Source organism: Oncorhynchus clarkii, chromosome 18 (assembly GCF_045791955.1).
Source record: "Oncorhynchus clarkii lewisi isolate Uvic-CL-2024 chromosome 18, UVic_Ocla_1.0, whole genome shotgun sequence".
In the NCBI taxonomy this organism is placed as follows: Eukaryota; Metazoa; Chordata; class Actinopteri; order Salmoniformes; family Salmonidae; genus Oncorhynchus; species Oncorhynchus clarkii.
Window position 1 is genome coordinate 21,308,637 of NC_092164.1, and position 24,702 is coordinate 21,333,338.

The 24,702-nt window shown below is 43.0% G+C and overlaps 1 protein-coding gene across 4 annotated transcripts in view; it reads right to left on the reverse strand.

The window, feature by feature from the left end:
- Positions 1 to 895: 895 nt before the first annotated feature.
- LOC139373185 (gamma-aminobutyric acid receptor subunit beta-3-like) overlaps positions 896 to 24,702 on the reverse strand; it is a 57,063-nt gene continuing 33,256 nt past the window's right edge. For 2 of the 4 annotated variants that reach the window (XM_071113360.1, XM_071113361.1), the window contains 7 exons: positions 19,253 to 19,473; positions 17,066 to 17,148; positions 13,949 to 14,086; positions 9,961 to 10,113; positions 5,152 to 5,399; positions 4,898 to 4,981; positions 899 to 4,252 (listed from right to left, as the gene is read on the reverse strand). In XM_071113360.1, the coding sequence (XP_070969461.1) occupies positions 3,896 to 4,252; positions 4,898 to 4,981; positions 5,152 to 5,399; positions 9,961 to 10,113; positions 13,949 to 14,086; positions 17,066 to 17,148; positions 19,253 to 19,473 (1,284 nt within the window). In that variant the 3' untranslated portion in view covers positions 899 to 3,895. Of the gene's footprint in view, positions 4,253 to 4,897; positions 4,982 to 5,151; positions 5,400 to 9,960; positions 10,114 to 13,948; positions 14,087 to 17,065; positions 17,149 to 19,252; positions 19,474 to 24,702 lie in introns of all 4 variants that reach the window. The other 2 variants (XM_071113363.1, XM_071113362.1) reach the window with 2 other exon arrangements.

Here is a 24,702-nt window from a genome sequence, read left to right on the forward strand (position 1 = left end):
CAAGGGGGCCGAATACTTTCGCAAGGCACTGTACATCGAATGTGTCGTCGAAAATGGAATGAGACGGAATTCACAACACAAGCGGTTCACAAAATGTTTCGTGTTAGGCTATAAAAATGGATTTTATCAAACAAAAGACCATTCATTGTGTAATAATGAGCATTGGGATTGCAAACAGAGGAAGATCGTCAAAGGTAAACAATTTATTTTATTGCAGTTTGTGATTTTGTTACGCCTGTGCTGGTTGAAATAGTTGGTTTTTATGGTGCTCTATCCTCAGATAATCACATCGTATTCTTTCGCAGTAAATCCTTTTTTAAATCTGACAACGCAGTTGGATTAGCAAGATTCTAGGCTTTCGAAACATGTGAGACACTTGTATTTTCATGAATGTTTAATATGACTATTTATGTAGCGATCACCGTATGTTGTCGAATGTCATCCCACTAACAGGTTCGATGCGCAAAGGTTAATCAAGCTAGATGGCTGGATGGTGGAGAGGCAGAGTGTGAAGCATTTTTTGGACATGTACTACAGTATGAATACCCAATTTGTAGGAGGCACAGACCTACAGTCCATGATTGCCGTCGAAGATCATAATTGTACATAGCAAATTAAACTGGGACAGTGTTAAATGTAACACTTTCAGTGTACACATGAATCCCACTAATCCAGTGTTAAATGTAACACTTTCAGTGTACACATGAATCCCACTAATCCAGTGTTAAATGAACCCTTTTGAGTATTGAAAAAGCAACACTACATTGAGAGTTAATATGTACACTGTGAGATTTAAAATGCAATTCTATTCAGTGTACATGGCTATGAACAAATATTTTGTGTATTTAAAGTTGCCAATGGCACATCAGAACATCCAACATCCAACACACACAAATTCATTGATAAATACGATTTTAATCACAATCCAGGAATACTGGTAATCATTTGTTAATCTTCACCGGACATATAAATCAAACTATTGGGATTTTTCTAGATTCAATCATTCAACAGAAATGCATTAGGAACAAGAAATGTTGTCTCTGACGTCTGTCCATTGTTCATCCTGTTGCTATAGCGTCTAACAGGTGTGCTACAGAAATCATTGATTTGAATGGATGCAAAAACCAGATATTACTGTCACACAATTGATATTATTTCATGAATAGAGCAACATTATAACCTAAATAAATAAGGGAGAAAAACAAACACAGATATCTATAGCTAAATACATTTATGGCAGAACAGAACATGTTGACATTCCATAATGGGCCAGACAACATTAGAAGCCAGCAACGATGAGTGCACTTAATGCATGAAACAGTGTCAGATTGAATGTGCCAATGTGACTGACCGGGATTCAAACCCAGGTCTCTTGCATACCACAAGACCGTGTTAGCCCTCTGAGCTAAAGACTAGGCATTAGCTCTGAAGGGCTAACTCAAGTCTATGCATCTCGGGAAAGATTACTCATCTTACACCAAGACCAAGATATTTTATTCATCTTTCACCAAGACCAAGATATTTTATTCATCTTGCACCAAGACCAAGAGAAATGACTCATCTTACACCAAGACCAAGAGATATTACCTATCTTACGCCAAGAACAAGGGATATTAGTCATCTTACACCAAGACCCAGCCAACACTGCCTCATCTACACAGTAGAAAAGGGACGGGAAACCACAGGGTCTGTAACTGTTTAAAGGCCAGCGTGTGTAACCACACACACTCTGCCATTATATCACTCAAACCCAAAACACACAACAAGCTTAATGATCAAGTAGCAAAGTGTATTTACATACCAGAGATACATGTCACTACTATAAGCAATTGGCTGCAAGTTGGTAATGGTAAAATACATGGGCGCACGATTTGTTCTTTATGCGTATATAAATGTGTTATATATTTGAAGACTGTCGTTGTGAATCCCAGCCATTGACCCCAGGATATGGTTGGTTGCTCTGTAACCAACCAGAGACTGGCAGTTTATCACAATCTCTTGAACTGTACTTGTAACCTGAGACACAGGTCTAAGATGATAGGGTTAAGGTTCTTTTTTTTTTTTTATCGCCACTACTCATGCGATATAACATGCATAGAGAAACAAGAGACAGTGCCATCTAGGCATGTTCTCTCGCCCAGAGCAGCATGATATGGACAACGGCAATGTTTCACCAAATGTTAGCTACTTCCATGCCGTTGATTACATTTCCTCATGGGATGTGTTCGATGTTTGGTTACAATCTAATGACTATGGCTCGTTGTCCTTGCCCTGTAGAACAGAATTCATGCATCAGTTGTATACTGAGAGACTAATACATCATATGTGCTTCTTTGATAGCTATGCAGAATAGATTATAGAAATATAGAAATGGATGACGATGATATGCCACTATCAGTGGTCGCAATGACCTTGATTTACAATGCGTTTTGTTGTATTATTTATATTGGCTGTGCATTTGATAGCTAGTCTCTCATGGCATTCATTGCTTATAAAAAAAAATATATATGATCAACCCCATATGTTAATTCAATAGATGTTCAAGCATTTAAAGAGGACAGAAATGTCATCGGTATTTCACATTGTCTTATAAAACAGACAACTAATTAGACAACTCCAAATAAAAATGTGCACACTTACATCACATCTGTTATATACATTATATTTACAGTTGGAGGTCATTTCAGCAGTAAAGATCAGTCAAATGGTCAAAACCAAACAAACCCTCAACCCTGCCACTTCCGTTGGGAATGCTGTGAACAGAGGGAATCTATGGTCTACAATGCTAGCGCGCAAGAGAGGGAGTTAACATACTGTAGTTATAGTCAACGTTACACCTTACAAAAATATCAGAATATTTCACAAAGACATGTGATACAGTATATAGCACAAGGCCATTGGCAGGAGAGTTCAACAGCTATCAAAGGTGGAGCTGATTCAAAGGAATGCAGTCAATTTACTGAGTGAAATCCTGTCATGCATTCACAATATCAGGTAGAAAAGATGTGAACCGGGACAGATTCATTGAGTGCAGTGGTGGGTATGTTTAGATTACCAATCAATATTCCAATTTCAAGACTGCTTGACAGGATTTTGAAAACTTAATGGACGCCAATTAGCAAAATCCAGAACCTGAGATATTATAACCCTCAACCCTAGACATTAATTTGCACCTGTGTTAAAATATTATAGTTCAGTATGTAATAATAATAATAATAATAGTAATAATAATGATAATAATAGCAATACTACTACTATTACTACTACTAATAATAACACTGTACATTGACATACAGAAACAGGACCACTTCACTGTAAAATATGCAAATACTGTATGTGCACTTAAATGATATTATCTGACCAAGACAAAAAATATATACGTGATAAAGATGGCAAGCATCACAAAACATGAGTATATATTTTTTGCATTGATCCGCATTCATAGCAAATAATATGTAAATAATGATAAAGTATACACTACAATTCATTGTGTATATGCATAATACATGACATAACATTTCTATTTTATTTGAGTTTGTTAAAATAAAAAAAATGCTAAGGTTACCTTTTCTTTCTTGCAGATTGCACAAATTGAAATGGGTATAAAGAACATTATCAAACTGCAGAGAGGGCAAAAAGACTGGGAAGTCCTACAGTATGGGTATTTATCTACATAGTTCTGTACAAAATTTGAAGAATTAGCAATCCCACCGCAATCCACAATTTGAGTACGACTGCAAATATAAAAACTTGAACAAAGGGGTCAAGTGTTACATAGAGGCAGTCCTTTGTTTTTCGATAGCAAAACATTTCCTATCACGTAAAAAAAAGACAAAATGATGACGAAGGAGAACAAAAAAAAATGACAACACCATCTAACCCTAAAATCAGTCAATCAGTTGACATAATACATCCAGTAGATTAGATTAAAGAGGGAGAAAACGGAGGGGAAGATAATCCGCGACCACCTGTCGATGGCGTTTACGTCCGTCAGGTCAGGGATTTTGATTTTGAGCTGCGACGAGCGCCGCCGCAGTTTGTGCCTCTTGAGCTGGGCGTGCCTGTCGAGGCTGTGGCGAGGACCCGAGGCCCGGCTCGCCTTCCTGCACTGGACGCCGGTACCTGTGCTGGTGTTGTCAAATCCCATGACGGAGGAGTTCCTGCTGTCCGCCAGGCTGGTGGTGACCTCATTTCCTGCCACCTCATTGTGGATCTCCAGGGTGGTCAGCAGGATATTACCGTGGGACTCCGCCTGGAGATAGAAGTAGATGATTGATGTATGATCTGGAGCTACAACAACATGATGGTCCTGCTCTGGACAGGTTCAAGGGTGAGATGAGAACCGGAACTATGTTCATTATAGACCCATTTAGACCTGTGGTTCTCAATCCTGGTCCTGGGGACCCAAAGGGGTACACATTTTTGTTTTTGCCCTAGCACTACACACCTGATTCAAATCATCAAAGCCTTTTGATGAGTTGATCATTTGAATCAGGTGTGTATTGCTAGGGCAAAACTAATCATGTGCACCCCTTTGGGTTCCCAGGACCAGGATTGAGAACAACTGATTTAGACCAATGACATACATTGGAGAATCGAGATATGAGACTATGTAGGAATGAGGTCACTTTGAATGAACGTTTGAATGGACAACACAGCACAATATCTGTTTTCTAGCAACACTACGGAACATAGGGCTTGCAGGTTGCGTTGGACATGCAAATGTCAAACCAGAAGTTGAAAAAAGGACAATGGCAACTTGGGTAACAAGTGAAACGTACAGACTCATTAAATTCTCATGCGGACATGAAAAAAAACAAAAATGTAATGTCAGTCAATTGTGACAAACAAGTCAGACAGATAGTGAAAAAATGTGTGTCCGCTGGTCAAGACTCACCGACTGTGAGACACGGAGCGTTTTTGCTCTATTAGGCTGCTTAGTCAGCTTAAGAGATGACGTTTTACCTCCTTCCTGAGGAGACTAACCACAAGAAACACAACACCATATTTATAGAGTTTCTGATCTGCCGTCGTAAGAGTGTGCGGACTGAAAAGATAACGCCCGACAACTTCTCAACCTGAAACCCAAGAAACTTGGAAGAACTTTGAAGAAGTTAGAGCGTCTCGACAGAGATCTTCATGACGACTTACCCGATTGGTGTCATATTTGGCCGCCCTCTCGTTGTTGGCCCTCTCGGCTTTCTCTGCCAGCTTCTTCTGCATCTGTGGCCCACGGCCGAAGAAGATGTAGTTGACGAAGGCGTACTCCAGCAGGGCCAGGAAGACCATGACGAAGCAGCCCATCAGGTACATGTCAATGGCCTTGACGTAGGGGATCTTGGGGAGCGTCTCTCTCAGATGGGTGTTGATGGTGGTCATGGTGAGCACAGTGGTGATCCCTGGATTACAATTGACAGTTTAAGGCAGGGTTCCCCAACTGGCCCCCACAAGTTTTCTGATAATGTTTTTACATTTTCATTGTTGGACATAAAGACTGTAAAAAAAAGTCAGGAAATCAGCTCCAAGTAGTTTTAATTAAATCAATCTGTTCCCAAGTATCCCCATGCTTAATGGAGAGACACGTGATCATATACAAATTTAAGCAAGGTTTGAAATAATTATGTTTTAGTCAAACATTATGTCTGTTTGAGATTCTTGTGGTCAATTTGCAGTCTACTAATTATTTGTATTTATATGTTCCAACCAAACCACTTCCCAGAACAGAGGGGAATATTATTTGATATAATTTTAGCCTCAGATTGCCTCGTTGTAGCCTGGTGCTCCAGTCTGTTTGTTTGTGCTTTTGCCAATTAACGCCTCCTCCAAAACATGCATGGCGTGACAATGGTAGAAGAGTTGGCTACAGTATATAACGAATGGGACTTGGTCGTCTTGTTGTGCTCTGAGCCAAAATCAGAGATAATAACCTCCCCGAATAGAAATTCAAAAGTTAGTCCTCTACTAGCCCCTCGGACACCACCAACCTCAAATAACTCGTTGAATAATTGTGTACATTCAGCCTCCAGCTGTGAGTGACATTTTAACCGTGGAAGGAGTTGAATTGAATGTCTCATGTTAAATATACTACACATTCTGTCCTAAAGAAAGGCCCCTAAATGGAAACAATGCATTCTTTGCACATGCTTTATCTGTTGTCCGTGCAGAAACACATATGTAGGAAAACTGACCTCAAATAAAATAGTAACATGTATTTTCTTTGACAAGAAATATAAACCATGTGTATCAGTAGCTAGTACTGTCATAAAGCAACACTGGAGGTAGTTAGAGTGTAGGATCAATCTGGCCCTTTCCTTGATTTATTGGAACATTAAAGGAGACAGTTAAGTATTACCGGTTTGCTGTGACAGTGTGTGTGTGTGTGTGTGTTTCTCTCTCTCTGAGGAACAGCAGCATTCTCCCCTTTTGCTTTTACTCATTGCAACGATCTCTGTGGTTTTGCTGAACGGCAGCCATGTTCTTTATCGGTGTTCCCTCTGTGGTTCTATTACTCTCTGTCCTTCACTGCACCCACCGACCTGACAATTTAATCACAGGGCCATGTGCCCGTGGGCCTCCCTTCTTTTTCATCAGGAGACCGGACTCTCTGGGGATAAATATATTTTTATGGAGCTTCTCTATATCTCTCTCTCTCTCTCTCTCTCTAGCCACTTTCAAAGGAAAAATGTCAGGCATTGTGCATTTAAATAGTACTTCCCAAAAGGTGTGTAGGTATTATGCATTTAAATAGTACTTCACAAAAGGTGTGTAGGTATTATGCATTTAAATAGTACTTCCCAAAAGGTGTGTAGGTATTATGCATTTAAATAGTACCTCCCAAAAGGTGTGTAGGTATTATGCATTTAAATAGTACCTCCCAAAAGGTGTGTAGGTATTATGCATTCAAATAGTACCTCCCAAAAGGTGTGTAGGTACTATGCATTTAATTAGTACTTCCCAAAAGGTGTGTAGGTATTATGCATTTAAATAGTACCTCCCAAAAGGTGTGTAGGTATTATGCATTTAAATAGTACCTCCCAAAAGGTGTGTAGGTATTATGCATTTAAATAGTCTGGCCCAGGAGTGGGAAGGTGAACGGAAAGGCTCTGGAGCAGCCCTTGCTGTCTCTGCCTGGCCGGTTCCCCTCTTTCCACTGGGATTCTCTGCCTCTAACCCTATTACAGGGGCTGAGTCACTGGCTTTACTGGGACTCTTTCATACCGTCCCTGGGAGGGGTGCGTCACTTGAGTGGGTTGAGTCACTGATGTGATCTTCCTGTCTGGGTTGGCGCCCCCCCAACCCAGACAGGCTATACTCGGCCTTGTCTCAGGATGGTCAATTGGTGGTTGAAGATATCCCTCTAGTGGTGTGGGGGCTGTGCTTTGGCAAAGTGGGTGGGGTCATATCCTTCCTGTTTGGCCCTGTCCGGGGGTGTCCTCGGATGGGGCCACAGTGTCTCCTGACCCCTTTTGTCTCAGCCTCCAGTATTTATGCTGCAGTAGTTTATGTGTCGGGGGGCTAGGGTCAGTTTGTTATATCTGGAGTACTTCTCCTGTCCTATTCGGTGTCCTGTGTGAATTTAAGTGTGCTCTCTCTAATTCTCCCTTTCTCTCTTTCTTTCTTTCTTTCTCTCTCTCTCTCGGAGGACTTGAGCCCTAGGACCATGCCTCAGGACTACCTGACATGATGACTCCTTGCTGTCCCCAGTCCACCTGGCCGTGCTGCTGCTCCAGTTTCAACTGTTCTGCCTTATTATTATTGGATCATGCTGGTCATTTATGAACATTTGAACATCTTGGCCATGTTCTGTAATAATCTCCACCCGGCACAGCCAGAAGAGGACTGGCCACCCCACATAGCCTGGTTCCTCTCTAGGTTTCTTCCTAGGTTTTGGCCTTTCTAGGGAGTTTTTCCTAGCCACCGTGCTTCTACACCTGCATTGCTTGCTGTTTGGGGGATTTAGGCTGGGTTTCCGTACAGCACTTTGAGATATCAGTTGATGTACGAAGGGCTATATAAATACATTTGATTTGAAATAGTACCTCCCAAAAATGAGAAAGTAGTAAGTACTCCACATCTGCTAACATACTGGTCTGCTACTGAACAATGAACTATTTGCATTAGTCTACTGGTAATTACTGTGGTATAGAGCCTATACTGTGCTATAGAGCCTACAGTATGTGATCCTGCATGGCTCAGTTGGTAGAGCATAGCGCTTGCACCGCCAGCGTTGTGGGTTAAATTCCCAAGGCCACCCATATGTAAAATGTATGCACGCATGACTGTAAGTCACTTTGGTGCTAAGGACTGACCATAGATGATACCAAAATGATAGTTGCAGCCATGTTTTTAGGCTATACAGTGTATGTTTACCATTCCATTGTTTACAAACTATGGCATAAAACAAGCTAATACATTGGTTTCTGATGGGTTATGACAGTTAAAACTAAGCTCATGAGGCATTTATAAGAATCAATGGGTATATATACATGTATATATATCACTCATTTAAAAGTTCAAAAAATGATCCACCAATCCCAGACTGCTCCTTTAATGTCTATCTAATTGTATGTTTCAGACAGACTCCCTACTCTATTTCTGCTGCATAATCATCAGGAAGGAGCCACTAAAGCATCGTGCAAATGACTTCAGATCCTGTAGCACTCTGCTTGCTAACGGCATTATCGATACATTATCCCTTATCGTCTGTTCTCTGAAATTGGGGGGTTACGAGGTTATCAAGAAATTAGATTTGGTCCACACTTAAGTGTCTCTAAGGTGTCAGAAGATACTCTAGTCTAAAAGTGAGGAAGTATGATCGCAGAGCCTTAGCAACTCTGGAGGACATTTAACCAGAGGAATACAGTACTTTAAACAGCGCCAGTACATGGAACAGCTCTGGTACTCTGAACAAACTTCCAGAGTGTTACATCGCTGAACACTGCATGTACAGGTCCAGGTTATTGTACCCTGCTTTCCCTGCACCTTGCATCCTGTACACCACTGAACGCATGCAGAAGGTGAGCTACACTGAACACACTGTAGGTCCTGTGTGGCTCAGCTGGTACAGCACCATGCTTGCACCATGCTTGCAACGCTCGGGGTTGTGGGTTCAATTCAATGAAAATGTATGCACTCATTACTTTAAAATTGCTCAGGATAAGAGAGGCTGCTAAAATGTACATACTGAACAGGGAGTTTTATTTATTTTGCTCAGAGTTATTGATTAAAGGTACTCCACGAGAGAGTGAAGAAAATGTGCTGGAACAAGATTAGGGCCAAGTGGGTCGTCTGGATTTGGAATTCACTGTAACACGGCTCCCTGATCAATTTTACCTTCAAACAATTCAATTGTTTTCCCACTGCATTGATATCTTGATTGCTGCTCTTACCGGCATGCAGCCGCCACAAAGCACCCTTCTGGGTGGCAAAGGAAATCCCATAACGATATATCACTGAGGGAGTTAATGTTTTTCTCTGGTGGACTCCTTATTAGCAAGCCACCGGATATTGCATGCCTTTGCAAAGACCTCCCAATTCTCTGCTTTATGTTCATGAGAGAGTGCAGGAGAATCTGTCCATTCAGTAATACAGAGTAGACCATCAAAATAGAATTAGAGTATAATTATCTCATGGACTAGACTGTATGTGTGTGTGTGTATGTGCGTTCTTCGGTTGTCCCCTTTTTGGTTCCAGGTAGAACCCTTTTGGGTTCATGTAGAACCATCTGTGGAAAGGGTTCTACATGGAATGCAAAAGGGTTCTATCTGGAACCAAAAAGGGTTATTCAAAGGGTTATCCTGTGGGGACAGCCGAATAACTCTTTTTAGTTCTAGATAGCCCCTTTTTTTCTAAGACTGTATAACTAGTGGGATGTTGGGATCAGTCACAATAATAGGGAAACGGTATTCAGATACTTGTTAATATTGTACAATGTGTAACATATGGTGCTTGTACACCTACCTAATGCCACTCTTGCAGCCGAGGCATCGTAATTGATCCAGAAGGAGACCCAGGACAAGATGGTGATCAGGATGGAGGGCATGTAGGTCTGCAGGATAAAGTAGCCAATGTTCCTCTTTAGCTTGAAGCTCAAAGACAGTCTTGGGTAGGCACCTATGAAAACAGGATGTTGAGAGGTTGAACAGAATGAACGACTTCTTGGTTCGAGGAGCATTATGGAACACCTCGTGTTTTTGTTTTTATGGCAATGGCAGCATGTGTTGGATTTATCACCATGGAAACAAGCATCCTTGAACCATACTTCACAACAATTTGACACACGTTGGCGATGAATGCGAGGCAAATAATAAAATATTTCAATACTAACTGTGATGAAAGAAAATGTTGCACTTTCAATCGGCATATATTATTTTATAATTTATGCATGTATAAAAGTCTAGGAGATTGATATGTTAGGCATTTGGTAATGTATGTATTTCTTCTCTGAACTGGCTCATGAAAAACACACTTTATGATTCATCACATATCTGTCGTCATAAATGACCATTTGAGTTGAATGTATAGTGCACATTCCTCTCTGTATAGCATTAAACCAGTGATGCATGACTCTGGTCCTCAAGGGTCTGCTGGTTTTTGTCCATGCCTTGCCTTGTTAATCAGAGACAAATTAACATCTGGGTATCCAAGTGTGTGGACTCCTCAGCCAATCAATGACACTTATTGATCCATTAAGAGCCAAGGACAAACGAGTACCAGAAGCAATGCAGAACTCAAGGGTGTCAGTTGTACACCTCTAAGCGAAAGGAGGAAGTCCTTCCACTGCTACTACGACAAGTTGACCTAAAAAATATCCTCCAGACCACACATTACCGTGGCTATTTATGTAAGCATGGGATTTAAATCACGCTGACATAGATCATAAAACTCTCATTGATTTGCAAAATTCCTAAACAAACTAATCAAAACTCTCGGATCAGAAACTATCTGGATCCATGGATTGCTGTCCATGTACTCTATACGTGAGACGAGGCACATTCGTGGGGGTGCCACAGGGTTCAATTCTTGGACCGACTCTCTTCTCTGTATACATCAATGATGTCGCTCTTGCTGCTGGTGAGTCTCTGATCCACCTCTACGCAGACGACACCATTCTGTATACTTCTGGCCCTTCTTTGGACATTGTGTTTAACAACCCTCCAGGCAAGCTTCAATGCCATTCAACTCTCCCTCCGTGGCCTCCAATTGCTCTTAAATACAAGTAAAACTAAATGCATGCTCTTCAACCGATCGCTGCCTGCACCTGCCCGCCTGTCCAACATCACTACTCTGGATGGCTCTGACTTAGAATATGTGGACAACTACAAATACCTAGGTGTCCGGTTAGACTGTAAACTCTCCTTCCAGACCCACCTCAAACATCTCCAATCCAAAGTTAAATCTAGAATTTTGCTTCCTATTTCGCAAACAAAGCATCCTTCACCAAAGCTGCCAAACATACCCTTGTAAAACTGACCATCCTACCAATCCTCGACTTCGGCGATGTCATTTACAAAATAGCCTCCAATACCCTACTCAACAAATTGGATGCAGTCTATCACAGTGCCATCCGTTTTGTCACCAAAGCCCCATATACTACCCACCATTGCGACCTGTACGCTCTCGTTGGCTGGCCCTCGCTTCATACTCGTCGCCAAACCCACTGCCTCCATGTCATCTACAAGACCCTGCTAGGAAAAGTCCCCCCTTATCTCAGCTCGCTGGTCACCATAGCATCACCCACCTGTAGCACGCGCTCCAGCAGGTTTATCTCTCTGGTCACCCCCAAAACCAATTCTTTCTTTGGCCGCCTCTCCTTCCAGTTCTCTGCTGCCAATGACTGGAACGAACTACAAAAATCTCTGAAACTGGAAACACTTATCTCCCTCACTAGCTTTAAGCACCAGCTGTCAGAGCAGCTCACAGATTACTGCACCTGTACATAGCCCACCTATAATTTAGCCCAAACAACTACCTCTTTCCCTACTGTTTTTATTTTATTTATTTATTTTGCTCCTTTGCACCCCATTATTTGTATTTCTACTTTGCACATTCTTCCACCGCAAATCTACCATTACAGTGTTTTACTTGCTATATTGTATTTACTTTGCCACCATGGCCTTTTTTTGCCTTTACCTCCCTTATCTCACCTCATTTGCTCACATTGTATATAGACTTATTTTTCTACTGTATTATTGACTGTATGTTTGTTTTACTCCATGTGTAACTCTGTGTTGTTGTATGTGTCGAGCTGCTTTGCTTTATCTTGGCCAGGTCGCAATTGTAAATAAGAACTTGTTCTCAACTTGCCTACCTGGTTAAAAAAAAGGGGAAATAAAAAAAATTGTCATGGAAGGGAACTGTCCCTTTAAGAATGGTAACATTATGCGAGAGATAGTGGGAGGCGAAAGTAGGTGTTGAAAGACGAATGGTGATACAGAGGATGTAGGTGTGCAACTAAGCGTTCACACTCGCTGTGTCTGGACGTTTGTCAGCGAGTGGGAGAGTACACCGTATGTTATGAGGAGGAGGAAGAGGGGGATGAGGAGGAGGAGAGGACAGAATAGAGGAGGATGTGATGGTGATATGGTAACCATGACAACACCCATGACGGCCACGACGTGAAAACTCTCATAATGTAAGGGTGTGATGTCCAACAACGTTCTGACAACGTTCACCAGTTCAACAGAGATCCCCTTTATCCACTGCTAAAGTGAGAGAGGGAAAAGCATGTGGAAACAACTCATCTGAAACAACCAATCTGAGTTGACCTTTGTATTTCATTTATTTACATTTTCGCACTTTCTCTATTCACACTCACGCACCCTGACACTCCAACACACAAACACTCAATTCATAATTTGCTCACACATTTACAATGACTCTACACACCCACACACCCACTCACATACACGCTGAAACTACTCCTGTTTATAATATTTGCCTTACCCCTATACATATCTACCTCTACTACTCCAGTATCACTGCACATTGTAAATATGGTACTGGAACTGACTGACCCTGTATAAAATATGCTTACTTACTTTCTTGTGTTTTTCTTATTTTTTATTTCCTGTGTTGGGTTCAAGATAGGCATTTCACATTTCACAAATAGGAATGATGATGGTGTCTAGGAATCGTTGACAGACATGTTCTCCACTTGGTTCTGGAGCTGTACATGACATTACACCTTGAAACTTGAAATCATTATGGCGATGTTTCCTTGTGAGCTTGGAGGGGAATAATTGATGCTCTGGGCCTTATTTTTCACATGAATTTCTGATGCCCTGTTTCCCAGGCTGCTTCTCCATGGCTTCTCTCTTTTAAAGAGCTGAAGAAAACAGCTGGGTAATTGCCATCCTACCATCCTTCACTGCTCCTGTGTGAGTCTGTGTGAGTGAAGCAAGCAACAGCAGCACATGGAGGAAAGTTGGTCTTTAGCCAGGCTCGGGGAGGGAGACAGGCCTTTGAAGTATGATGCAGGGGTACTCAGAGGAGCCAGGGAGAGGGGAGACAGAGGACCAGACTGGGGAGCCAGGGAGAGGGGAGACAGGGGGCCACACTGAGGAGCCAGGGAGAAGGGAGACAGGGGGCCACACTGTGGAGCCAGGGAGAGGGGAAAGAGTATAGAGGGGGCCAGACTGGACACTAAACTTTAATGGCTGCCATCAGGGACTCAAATAAAAAGGTAGGGATGGTGTGGAGTTCTCGCATACAAGCAAGTGCATATACATACAAACTCTCACAACCTGACATGCATGTGCCCGCATACACGAACATGCACGCACCCACGCACCAAATTATGTCAAGGATACCGATAACATTGAATCCGAACTGGAAGATACAGCCACTAGAGAACTGAAGTAGCAGTGAAGAGTTTCATAGTGGAGCACTGGTTGGGTAAAAAGCAAAATGGAAAATAACATGGTAAGGATGTGTATAAACATTTTACCTGTGGAAAAGACAACATTTCTGGACACCAGCTTGTAGTCCACTATGGAGAACTGTGGCAGCTCAATGCGTGTCACCCCCGTCACCGCATTGTCTCCTCCCTTCCAGTAGAACTCAATGTCATCTGTCGTGTATCCATCTGAACCACAGAAAGAAAGACAGGGTTAAAATGAACCTACTGGAGTTGGATACCATGTGAAGAAACTAAGTCACAGATCATTAAATCTCCACTCACTCAATTGAACTGCTAAAAAGGCCCAGTGCCATCAAAGACATGATTTTCCTGTGTTTTATATACACTGAGTATACAAAACAATAAGAACACCTGCTCTTTCCATGACATCACCTGGCGAATCCATGTGAAAGCTATGCTCCATTGTTAAAGTTACTTGTTAAATCCACTTCAATCATTGTAGACAAAGGGGAGGAGACAGGTTAAAGAAGGATTTAAACCTTGAGACAAATGAGACATGGATTGTGTATATGTGCCATTCAGAGGTTGAATGGGCAAGACAAAAAATGTAAGTGCCTTTGAACGGGGTATGCAAGTAGGTGCCAGGCACACCTTTTTTGTGTCAAGAACTGCAAAGCTGCTGTGTTTTTCACGCTCGACAGTTTCCAATGTGTATCAAGAATGGTCCACCACCCTAAGGACATCCAGCCAACTTGACACAACTGTAAATATGGGCCAGTGTGGATGCTGGATACTTTCAACACCTTGTAGAGTCCTTGCCCCAACGATTGAGGCTGTTATGATGGGGGGGGGGAGTGTAGGAGTTATTAGTGTAGGAGTTATTTGAAAAGACCGCCTGAAATTTCAGCCTGTTTTGGTGGGATGGAGTTTTGGCCTGCCTGGTGACATCACCATGTGGTAAATTAATATCATAGACAATTAAGAAAGAGAGTTCCAAACATCTCTGCCAATAACAGTTATCCGTTTTCCCCTCCCCACTCCGACCACGCCCAGGGAGTCAATTTTTGTTTCTTGTTTCAAATGTTTATTGAAAATAATCCAGTAAGGTGATTGTTACCCAGAAATGATTTGATATTGAGATAAAAACGGCTGCATTGGACCTTTAACACATCACAGTAATCTCCATTGTGATTGGATATCTTGTACTAAACTCAACAAAAAAAGAAACGTCCTCTCACTGTCAACTGCTTTTATTGTCAGCAAACTTAACATGTGTAAATATTTGTATGAACATATGATTCAACAACTGAGACATAAACTGAACAAGTTCCACAGACATGTGACAAACAGAAATGGAATAATGTGTCTCTGAACAAAGGGGGGGAGGGGTCAAAATCAAAAGTAACAGTCTGTATCTGGTGTGGCCACCAGCTGCAGTAAGTACTGCAGTGCATCTCCTCCTCATGCACCAAATTTGCCAGTTCTTACTGTGAGATATTACCTCACTCTTCCACCAAGGCACTTGAAAGTTCCCAGACATTTCTCGGGCCCTCACAGCCCTCACCCTCCGATCCAACAGGTCCCAGACATGCTCAATGGGATTGAGATCAGGGCTCTTCGCTGGCCATGGCAGAACACTGACATTCCTGTCTTGCAGAAAATCAAGCACAGAATGAGCAGTATGACTGGTGGCATTGTCATGCTGGAGGGTTATGTCAGGATGAGCCTGCAGGAAAGGTACCACATGAGGGAGGAGGATGTCTTCCCTGTAACGCACAGCGTTGAGATTGCCTGCAATGACAACAAGCTCAGTCCGATGATGCTGTGACACATCGCCCCAGACACTGACGGACCATCCACCTCCAAATCGATCCTGCTCCAGAGTACAGGCCTCGGTGTAACGCTCATTCCTTCGACGATAAACGCGAATCCGACCATCGCCCCTGGTGAGACAAAACCGCGACTCGTCAGTGAAGAGCACTTTTGCCAGTCCTGTCTGGTCCAGTGACGGTGGGTTTGTGCCCATAGGCGACGTTGTTGCCGGTGATGTCTGTTGAGGACCTGCCTTACAACAGGACTACAAGCCCTCAGTCCAGCCTCTCTCAGCCTATTGCGAACAGTCTGAGCACTGATAGAGGGATTGGGCCTTCCTGGTGTAACTCGGGCACTTGTTGTTGCCATCCTGTACCTGTCCCGTAGGTGTGGTGTTCGGAATGATCCTGTGCAGGTGTTGTTACATGTGGTCTGCCACTGTGAGGACGATCAGCTGTCCATCCTGTCTCCCTGTAGCGCTGTCTTAGGCATCTCACAGAACAGACATTACAATTTATTGCCCTGGCCCCATCTGCAGTCCTCATGCCTCCTTGCAACATGCCTAAGTCACGTTCACGCAGATGAGCAAGGACCCTGGGCATCTTTCTTTTGGTGGTTTTCAGAGTCAGTAGAAAGGCCTCTTCAGTGTCCTAAGTTTTCATAACTGTTTCCTATCGTCTGTAAGCTTTTAGTGTCTTAACGACCATTCCACAGGTGCAAGTTCATTAACTGTTTATGGTTCATTGAACAAGCATGGGAAACAGTGTTTAAACCCTTCACAATGAAGATCTGTGAAGTTATTTGAATTTTTACAAATTATCTTTGAAAGACAGGGTCCTGAAAAAGGGCCGTTTCTTTTTTTGCTGAGTTTATAAATAGTATTTATACTGAAATAGTCAAATGTTATTGTCACGACTTCCGCCGAAGTTGGTCCCTCTCCTTGTTCGGGCGGCGTTCGGCGGTCGAAGTCACCGACCTTCTAGCCATCGCTGATCCTCTTTTCATTTTCCTTTGGTTTTGTCTTGTCTTCCATCACACCTGGTTCCAATCCCATCAATTACATGTTGTGTATTTAACCCTTCGTTCCCCCTCATGTCCTTGTCGGTGATTGTTTGTTGTAAGTGCTTGTGCACGGCTGTCCTGGTGTGCGTCGGGTAATGTCCCCATTATTTGATTGTTCTGTTTTCCGGTGGGTTTTTTGTTGTTAAACTGGGCCGTTTGGAAACACAGTTTTTGCTCTCCTGCGTCTGACTTCTCTGCTGCCAGTACGCACCCCTTACAGTTATACTGAAATCTTACACTGGATTTAATTTTTTATACTGAAATATTGAAATACTGAAATGTAATGCTGAAATTGTAATTTCAGAGGTTGATGGTATTGGGGTCACTCACAGCTCTCGATCTCCAGAGTGCAGTTCTGCTCGTCCAGAGGGTACCTCCTCAGGTCCATCATACAGGCTGCCGTCGTTGTGATCCTGAGGTCAACAAACACACACACACACACAAGGGCGAAGAGGATCACATTAACTTAAGCTTTACCGGAGCCCACACACACATTCTCCATCCATACTGTCTGCTGTGGATCCACCTTAACGTCTCACCTGTGCATGAAACCATTTAATTACAGTATAATGTTATTCACCATGACGTTATGATCTCCTGAACAACCACAGTCAAGTCCACAGAGAGAAAGGCTATCTCTCTGGTCCCACTTGTAAGCAAGAAGAGCTGAAACTGAATACATACCAGTATAGACTATAATTGTTGAAGAGAAACTACAACTGTGCCTCGATCTTTACTCAGTGTTTCAGTTGGTATTAGGTTCAGCCCGGTAGACCAGATTACCTTAAGATATGACGACATTCAGAACCAGAACTCATCATTACTGTACACTCACGTCTCGGTTACTTTAGTGGACAGGTAATGTAACATCGGAACATTCCATATAGTCATGTCTGGAGATCCTACTCTGGCATTCCATTCCATACATTATCACTTACAGTTGGACCGTGGGTTTCAGGGTGAGTGATTGATTGAGTTGGGATAATAACAAGTGGACTGTGGTCCCGTATGGCTCAGTTGTTAGAGCAGGGTGTTGCAGCGCCAGGATAATAGGTTCGTTCCCCGGGCCACCCATAAGGAAAATGTACGCACGCATGACTGTAAGTCGCGTTGGATAAAAGCGTCTGCTAAATGGTATAGATATGAACACTAGGGGCTTTGTCCTTTTGGTCAGGTCATGAGGTTGAATATTTTCGGTACAACAGCGATTGATCTTCCTCACGTGCCCGAATCAGAATCGAACCATGTTTGCACAAGTTGCTGAATTCCTGGACTCCGTTAGTGAAGCTGTGACCACTAGACAGTTTAAGCTCCACAATCTAAAACATATACGTCATATATGTCTTTATGGATAAGAATGCCAGGTCACATAGCTATACTGTCATATCAGAAATGCATTACATCCAGACGAGTGTGTTCGTCAGAAGCTATTAGCTATTAGACAAGATGGATGATTCCACCTGCGCACCTGCAACCGTATGCGCACACACACACACACAAACACACACACAAAGTACAACCACGCACGTGCGCGCACACACACACACACACACACAACCGTGTGCGCACACACACACACGCACACACAAACACACACACTTATCCACACAAGCACACGCACCCACCCACACACAACTAATAACACAACTCTATATGAGCTGTACACAGGGTCAAGCTCATGCACCCACATACACACACACACACACACACGTGTTCTTTAGAGGGGGTACATGAAACAGATTTACAGTATGTTAAAAGAACAGAGTCGACGCATTGTATTAAATCCAATTGATATAAAACAACTACGTATAATTCAAAACTAGCCCACTGCGAGTGATTAAAATGCAAAAATCATTGAATTTCCATGCTGGATGGCTCAATTTGGAAGAAAACCATGCATTATACATATTCATTATCCTGATGAACAAGTCAGGACTTGTCAAACAACAAAGACCAATGGCTATGGATATTGAAACAGGGAATCATGACAAAGCAACAGCTGAGCTTGCGTCATCATCTATACATTTTCTTTTTTTCTTCATGTTTTCTTCTCACCAAATATTTGGAAAAATACACATTTCAACAAAGCATGACAATGTACACGCTACTGCACCAATATGTCGAGGGAAAAGCTAAACTGAGCCTATGGGAAGGGATTATATTTACTCGCCAAAAACATAGCAGCTGGTGGCCTAGAGGTGGTCCAGTGGTCTGAGCCACTGCCTCCGGAACACAAAGATCACTACAGCATGGTTAAAAATCTGGTCCACTGCTATTTTTGGACTCTCCGCTATTATTCCTCTCTGTCTATGCTATCCAATAAACAGACCAAAAAGAGAGGAGTGGGAATGCCCCACTTCTTTAAAAACACATAAAAAAAAACCTATCAGCTCATACATACCACACAGCATTTATTACTATAAAATAATCAAATAAACGATTGTGATATCCCTTCAAATGAATCAGTCTTGGATGCATTCATCTAGAACCCATTGATTCCACTGCTTTGGAACCCACCTCAGGCCGTAGAGCACTGTTCCATCCGGGTGGAGGCGGATCATGCGGTTCTTGACCGTCACACCGTGGACGAAGGACTTCTTGTCATTCAGGAAGTAGGTGTCAGGGACCCAGAGTGAATCTGCCACCCGGTTATCCAGGGTGAGGTTCAGTGGGATCCCTAAGTACGCCAGCCTCTTGTCCCTCCAGTACTGCTGGAAGTACATGGTTAAAGTGTAGTCCTAGAAGGAGATGAACATATGGTGATGTTAGTATACTGTAGTATATTCACTTCCTTATTTTTGATTGACATGTGTGTGTGTGTGTGTGTGTGTGTGTGTGTGTGTTTCTTGAGGCTGCACCCCATAGTTCTGAGAATGATTGTGGATAGGCCTATTTTGGGAGGAGAGATGAGGAGTTTACAGTTACAAGCTGTCGGAATGGTGACGGGTTAGGTTGCAACATGGTGGCACACAGTACTCTACTCTGACCCATCCCCATGCCAACCAAACTGGTGTTCCAAATTCTCTCCACCCACTCCGCCTCAATTACCGACCCTCTGTGTCAAAATGGCCGCCGCAGTAGAAGGCTTCCCACCAGGCAGCAGGAGGTGTGGCATGGCTGTGTGTGGCATGGCTGTGTGTGGCATGGCCATGTGATTCAGCCACAGTTCTAATGGTGATTACACAACAGCCATACTGTAGGCAGGGCCAGGCTGTACCAGGAGTCTGTCCAAGTGGCTCCGCCACACACTCCAAAATACCCGACAGCAATGTGTTTCTCTCTCTACGCCAGCAGCACTGTTATGAGTGGAGCCAACCACATGGTCTCTGACTAAAGCCAATTACATTGTGTGGTATTGGGTCCAATATTTCAGTGCACAGCCTACTCAGTCCTTGCATCTCGCTATGGAGGGGAGCCAGAGGCAGGACGTCATGCCAATTGAAACTGAGGGGGCACGTACTCCCTCCATTTGATCAGTTTTTAGGATAAAGAGATACAAAATGTACACTAAGTGTATGACTCTCTACACCTCCAACCAGCTGTTCAATGATGTCCCCGGAGATTATTTCAGGTATTTCAAGATGGGAGTGTTCCAGGGGTGAGAAGTGTGAACCAGTCAGGGATGTAGTTTTAGATAAGTCTTTACATGAAAGAGCATGAATGATTTAAATAACCACTGTAGCCGGGTCCTGCGTTCAAAGCCGCAGCTGCCTTGGAATTCTTATAAATCTTGCACGGGGACAATCACAGAGCATTTCAAAAAAAGGAGTAGTTGCTCACCTTGAATCAGACAGTTTATCACACTGATGCTGTCATGCTACAGTGGCAATTGTGGTGATCTCCTTGAAGGAGGAATCTGCAGTTTCAGTTCCGTTCAAAGTATCAACCTGGAAGGACTGAGGGGAAGGCTCTTTGCATGTTTACTGCACACTGTTTAGCTGTGTGTGTGTGTGTGTGTGTGTGTGTGTGTGTGCGTGTGTGCTTGTGAATAGGCTTTAATCTATTTTCATTCAATAACGCACCCTGTAAGGACTTATCAGTCATGGTTGTCCATATTACTGCGATTTTACTGATACTACATTCTCCAAGAAAGCTTTTTTTTTGTCATTCTGCAATTCATTTAGTGACCTAATGTTACTGATGACACTGGATGCGTCCCAAATGGCACCCTATTCCTCACATAGTGGGCCCTGGTCAAAAGTAGTGCACTGTATAGGGAATAGGGTGCCATTTGGGACACAGGCCCTGGTGGGAGGTGAACCTGCTCTTGTTTGGTGGCGTCGTTTATTCAGCCTACAGTGTGTGATGATCCCCTGCATACTGACCGACGCAGTAGCCTACTATTCTCATTTGTCATTGCATCTGCTCCCTGTCTCCAACAGACGCTCCTCATTATCAAACTAGCTTATCATGATCATGCTTTCACACAAAACCACTCTTTATGGAACCGGCTCCATCCCACCAACAACGTCCGTAATTCTATGGTCACACGCCTTGACGTAAATCTGTGTACTTTTAGTGCATTTACAAATGGGCTCCTTATGACATTGTGCATCCGTAGAAAGTTGAATGTGTGCGTAGACCCCAAGGTCATTAGCCAATACAATACCAACTGATATTGTGAGAAGCTATGTGAGGCTTATTTGCATGCGGTCCCCACATGCCGTCATGTACTGTACGCACAAACACAACCTCTGTACGGTCCTCAGCTATATATTATCATACAGATTGACGCAAATCAAAGGAGATATTTATAGCGCAGTGGCAATAGTCAGCTGGCAGTTTGTGACGGACTGATCGCAAACATTCTCTACGTTAACTACAGTATGTCGCTCATAGCTCATCTGAGGTCTCTTAGCTAAAACACCTCTGGATAGTGTGAGAAATAATAGCCACCTTGATAACCATAGTAACCATCAATGACAGCATACTAAGGCAAACAGCGATAACCTACACGAACAGTGATCCTCAAAATTGCAAGTGCAGTTATAAAAACAAATCAATGCAGCTAATTCGGGTTATACATGATCATCAATTATCAACCAAAACTCAGTAAAGAATCATTTGACGCAGTCGGTCATTTTCAAAGCAAATTCCACAGCCCCCCCCCCCCGCCCAGAGATTTCTTATTGGAAGCCCATTTTCCACTGCGGGAAATCACCCTCTCTCCCCACTTCTGTGGTGAACCTCAACAGCATGTTCAAAATAGCATGCATGGCCTCTGTTCTACTCTACATACGCTATGAGAGGGGAGACCCAGAGCCGTATATGGAGATGTAATGGATACTAATGGCTTCTAAACACACAGAGCTTTGGCTGCGATAACAATGGATCTCTCTGTACGTGCATTAGTGGGGTTTGATAGATAAATCAGGAATAAAATGGTGATAAAAGGCTTGATACAGGATTTACAAGTGATTCACAAGGGGCAGGAGGCAACCAAGAATTACACAGAAGACTGAAGGGATAAATAACTGCCTGTGTACACAGACACAAGCAACATGATAGGATTCTGGGCCAAAGCATTGCACCGGAAATGTGGGCACTTATCTTCAGCTTTTGCCATGCCCAAAAGAAAGCACTCGCACACACCCAAACACCCAAACACCCAAACACACACACACACACACACGCGCGCTCTATAGACTTTGTAGAGGGATCATGCTACTGCAGAGAGCTGGCTTCATGGATCGATAGAATCATGTCCGATAGCAATCATAAATGATAAAGTGGGGGTCAGCGTTGAAGCATAACCCCATTACTCCCCTTTTAACTCAACTACAGCACTCTGGGAAATACGGTCTTAACTTCAGGAGACCAATTGCCTCACAACCCCTAGCAGACCTGCCAATATTCATAGGGGTTATAATGGTGCACTTTGACATCTGGTTACACATAGTCCCTGATGGAACGTTAAAATGAACCTATATGTAAATTCCAGGGTCAGTATGGTCTATGGGCTGTAAATAGGGCAGGATTTCTTCAGATAGACACAGTGAAAAGCAAACAGTTATGACAGGAACAGTTGGAGAGAGGAAAAATCTCCACTTCACATGCCAGATTTTCTGCACCCACACACCCACACACACTCTGCAGAGGGACTTGTACTGACGGCTGGTTACTCGGGCTATCTCAGAGTGAATTCAAATCGTTATCTATTTCTGCAGTCCCTTGTGGGTTCGTATCTCCTCCATACAACACACAATAAGCGTGCCATACAACAACAACTTGACTGAAGCTACCCGACAACATTTCTTCTCCAGTTGCCTATGATTCAACTAACCTGAAATGGACAGTAATTTAAGTAAAAATCTATTGTTCAATTAACTGGGGAAATATAACAAAGGAAGTGCACAGTGGCCATTCAGATCGTTCATCAATTTTCTTTGGTCAATACTGTTTTTCAAGTTATAACATCACCTGGGTGCAGTCAACACACAGTCATATAGTTAGTGCTAGTAATTACCCCAGTTCCCATGGTAACTGATGGCTACGGCTATGACAGTCTCTCCCCTGCCTCTTCCATGCAGTGTTAAGAGTAGAGAGAAAACATCCCTTCGGAAGACAAACTGCAAATGTAGCCATCACTGAGGTTCTCACAGAGAGAGAGAGAACAGCTTATTAACCCAAGATCACTGACTATACACAAAGCAGTATTTACCTACACATGTAGGACCAGCCAGTGTTTTAGAGCTAATTCTGCCATTTCAAAGATATAGAGTCCCCACGGGACTACATATTATCTTCAAAGACATTCTTCTATCAAAGGGAAAAGAGGAGCATCTCATTTACACATTTCCTACAGGCTACTTCCATTGTCGCGGCGCAAAAGTGCCTCCTGTTCCAAGGTAAACAACTGTCCCTGGTTTCAGGAAGTTCAAAGCACATTAATGGTTTACTTGGTCGGGCTACAGTGCTTACTAGAACGACCGGAATCACTGCAAGACCAGGGTCCGTATGGGTCGAGTATCACAAAAGGAGGAGTGCTGATCTAGGTTTGGGTCCTCCGTGTCAACGTAACCTCATTTGTTATGATCTAAAGGGCAAAACAGATCCTCGATCAGCGTCCTGAGACGCTTGAACATCCTCCCGGGTGACGATTACATCATCCAAAACTTGTTGTCTTAATTGAACATCATCCAGAACATTCATTATGTAATCAGTGAATTCATTAGTTCATCTTTTTCTTCTATTTGTCTCTCTGTATTTTCCTTTTTGCGTCTTGTTCTTGAGAATGTCACGTGTATGAAAAACCAGAGGCATGGACTGTTCTCCGGGCTCCTGTGCTAAATTTAAATTTATTAGAGGTATTACTCCATTACACTGCAGTCCATTGATTATTTATTGCCATTACCATTTGTATGCATCTATTTATCCTGCTACCAGTCACTATTACACTATTACATTGTCAGAGGAAAAACCAAGCCATGAGGTTGAAGGAATTGTCCTTAAAGCTCAGAGACAGGATTGTGTTAAGGCACAGATCTGGGGAAGGGTACCCCAACATTTTTGCAGCATTGAAGGTCCCCAAGAACATGGTGGCCTCAATCATTCTTAAATGGAAGAAGTTTGGAACCACCAAGACTCTTCCTAGAGCTGGCCACCCGGCCGAACTGAGCAATCGCGGGAGAAGGGCCTTTGTCAGGGAGATGACCAACAACCCGATGGTCACTGACAGAGCTCTAGAGTTCCTCTGTGGAGATGCGACAACCTTCCAGAAGGACAACCATCTCTGCAGCACTCCACCAATCAAGCCTTTATGGTAAAGTGGCCAGACTGAAGCCACTCCTCAGTAAAAGGGACATGACAGCAAGCTTGGAGTTTTCCAAAAAGGTACCTAAAGACTCTCAGAACATGAGAAACACGATTCTCTGGTCTGATGAAACCAAGATGGAACTCTTTGGCCTGAATGCCAAGCGTCACGTCTGGAGGAAACCTGGAGCCATCCCTACAGTGAAGCATGGTGG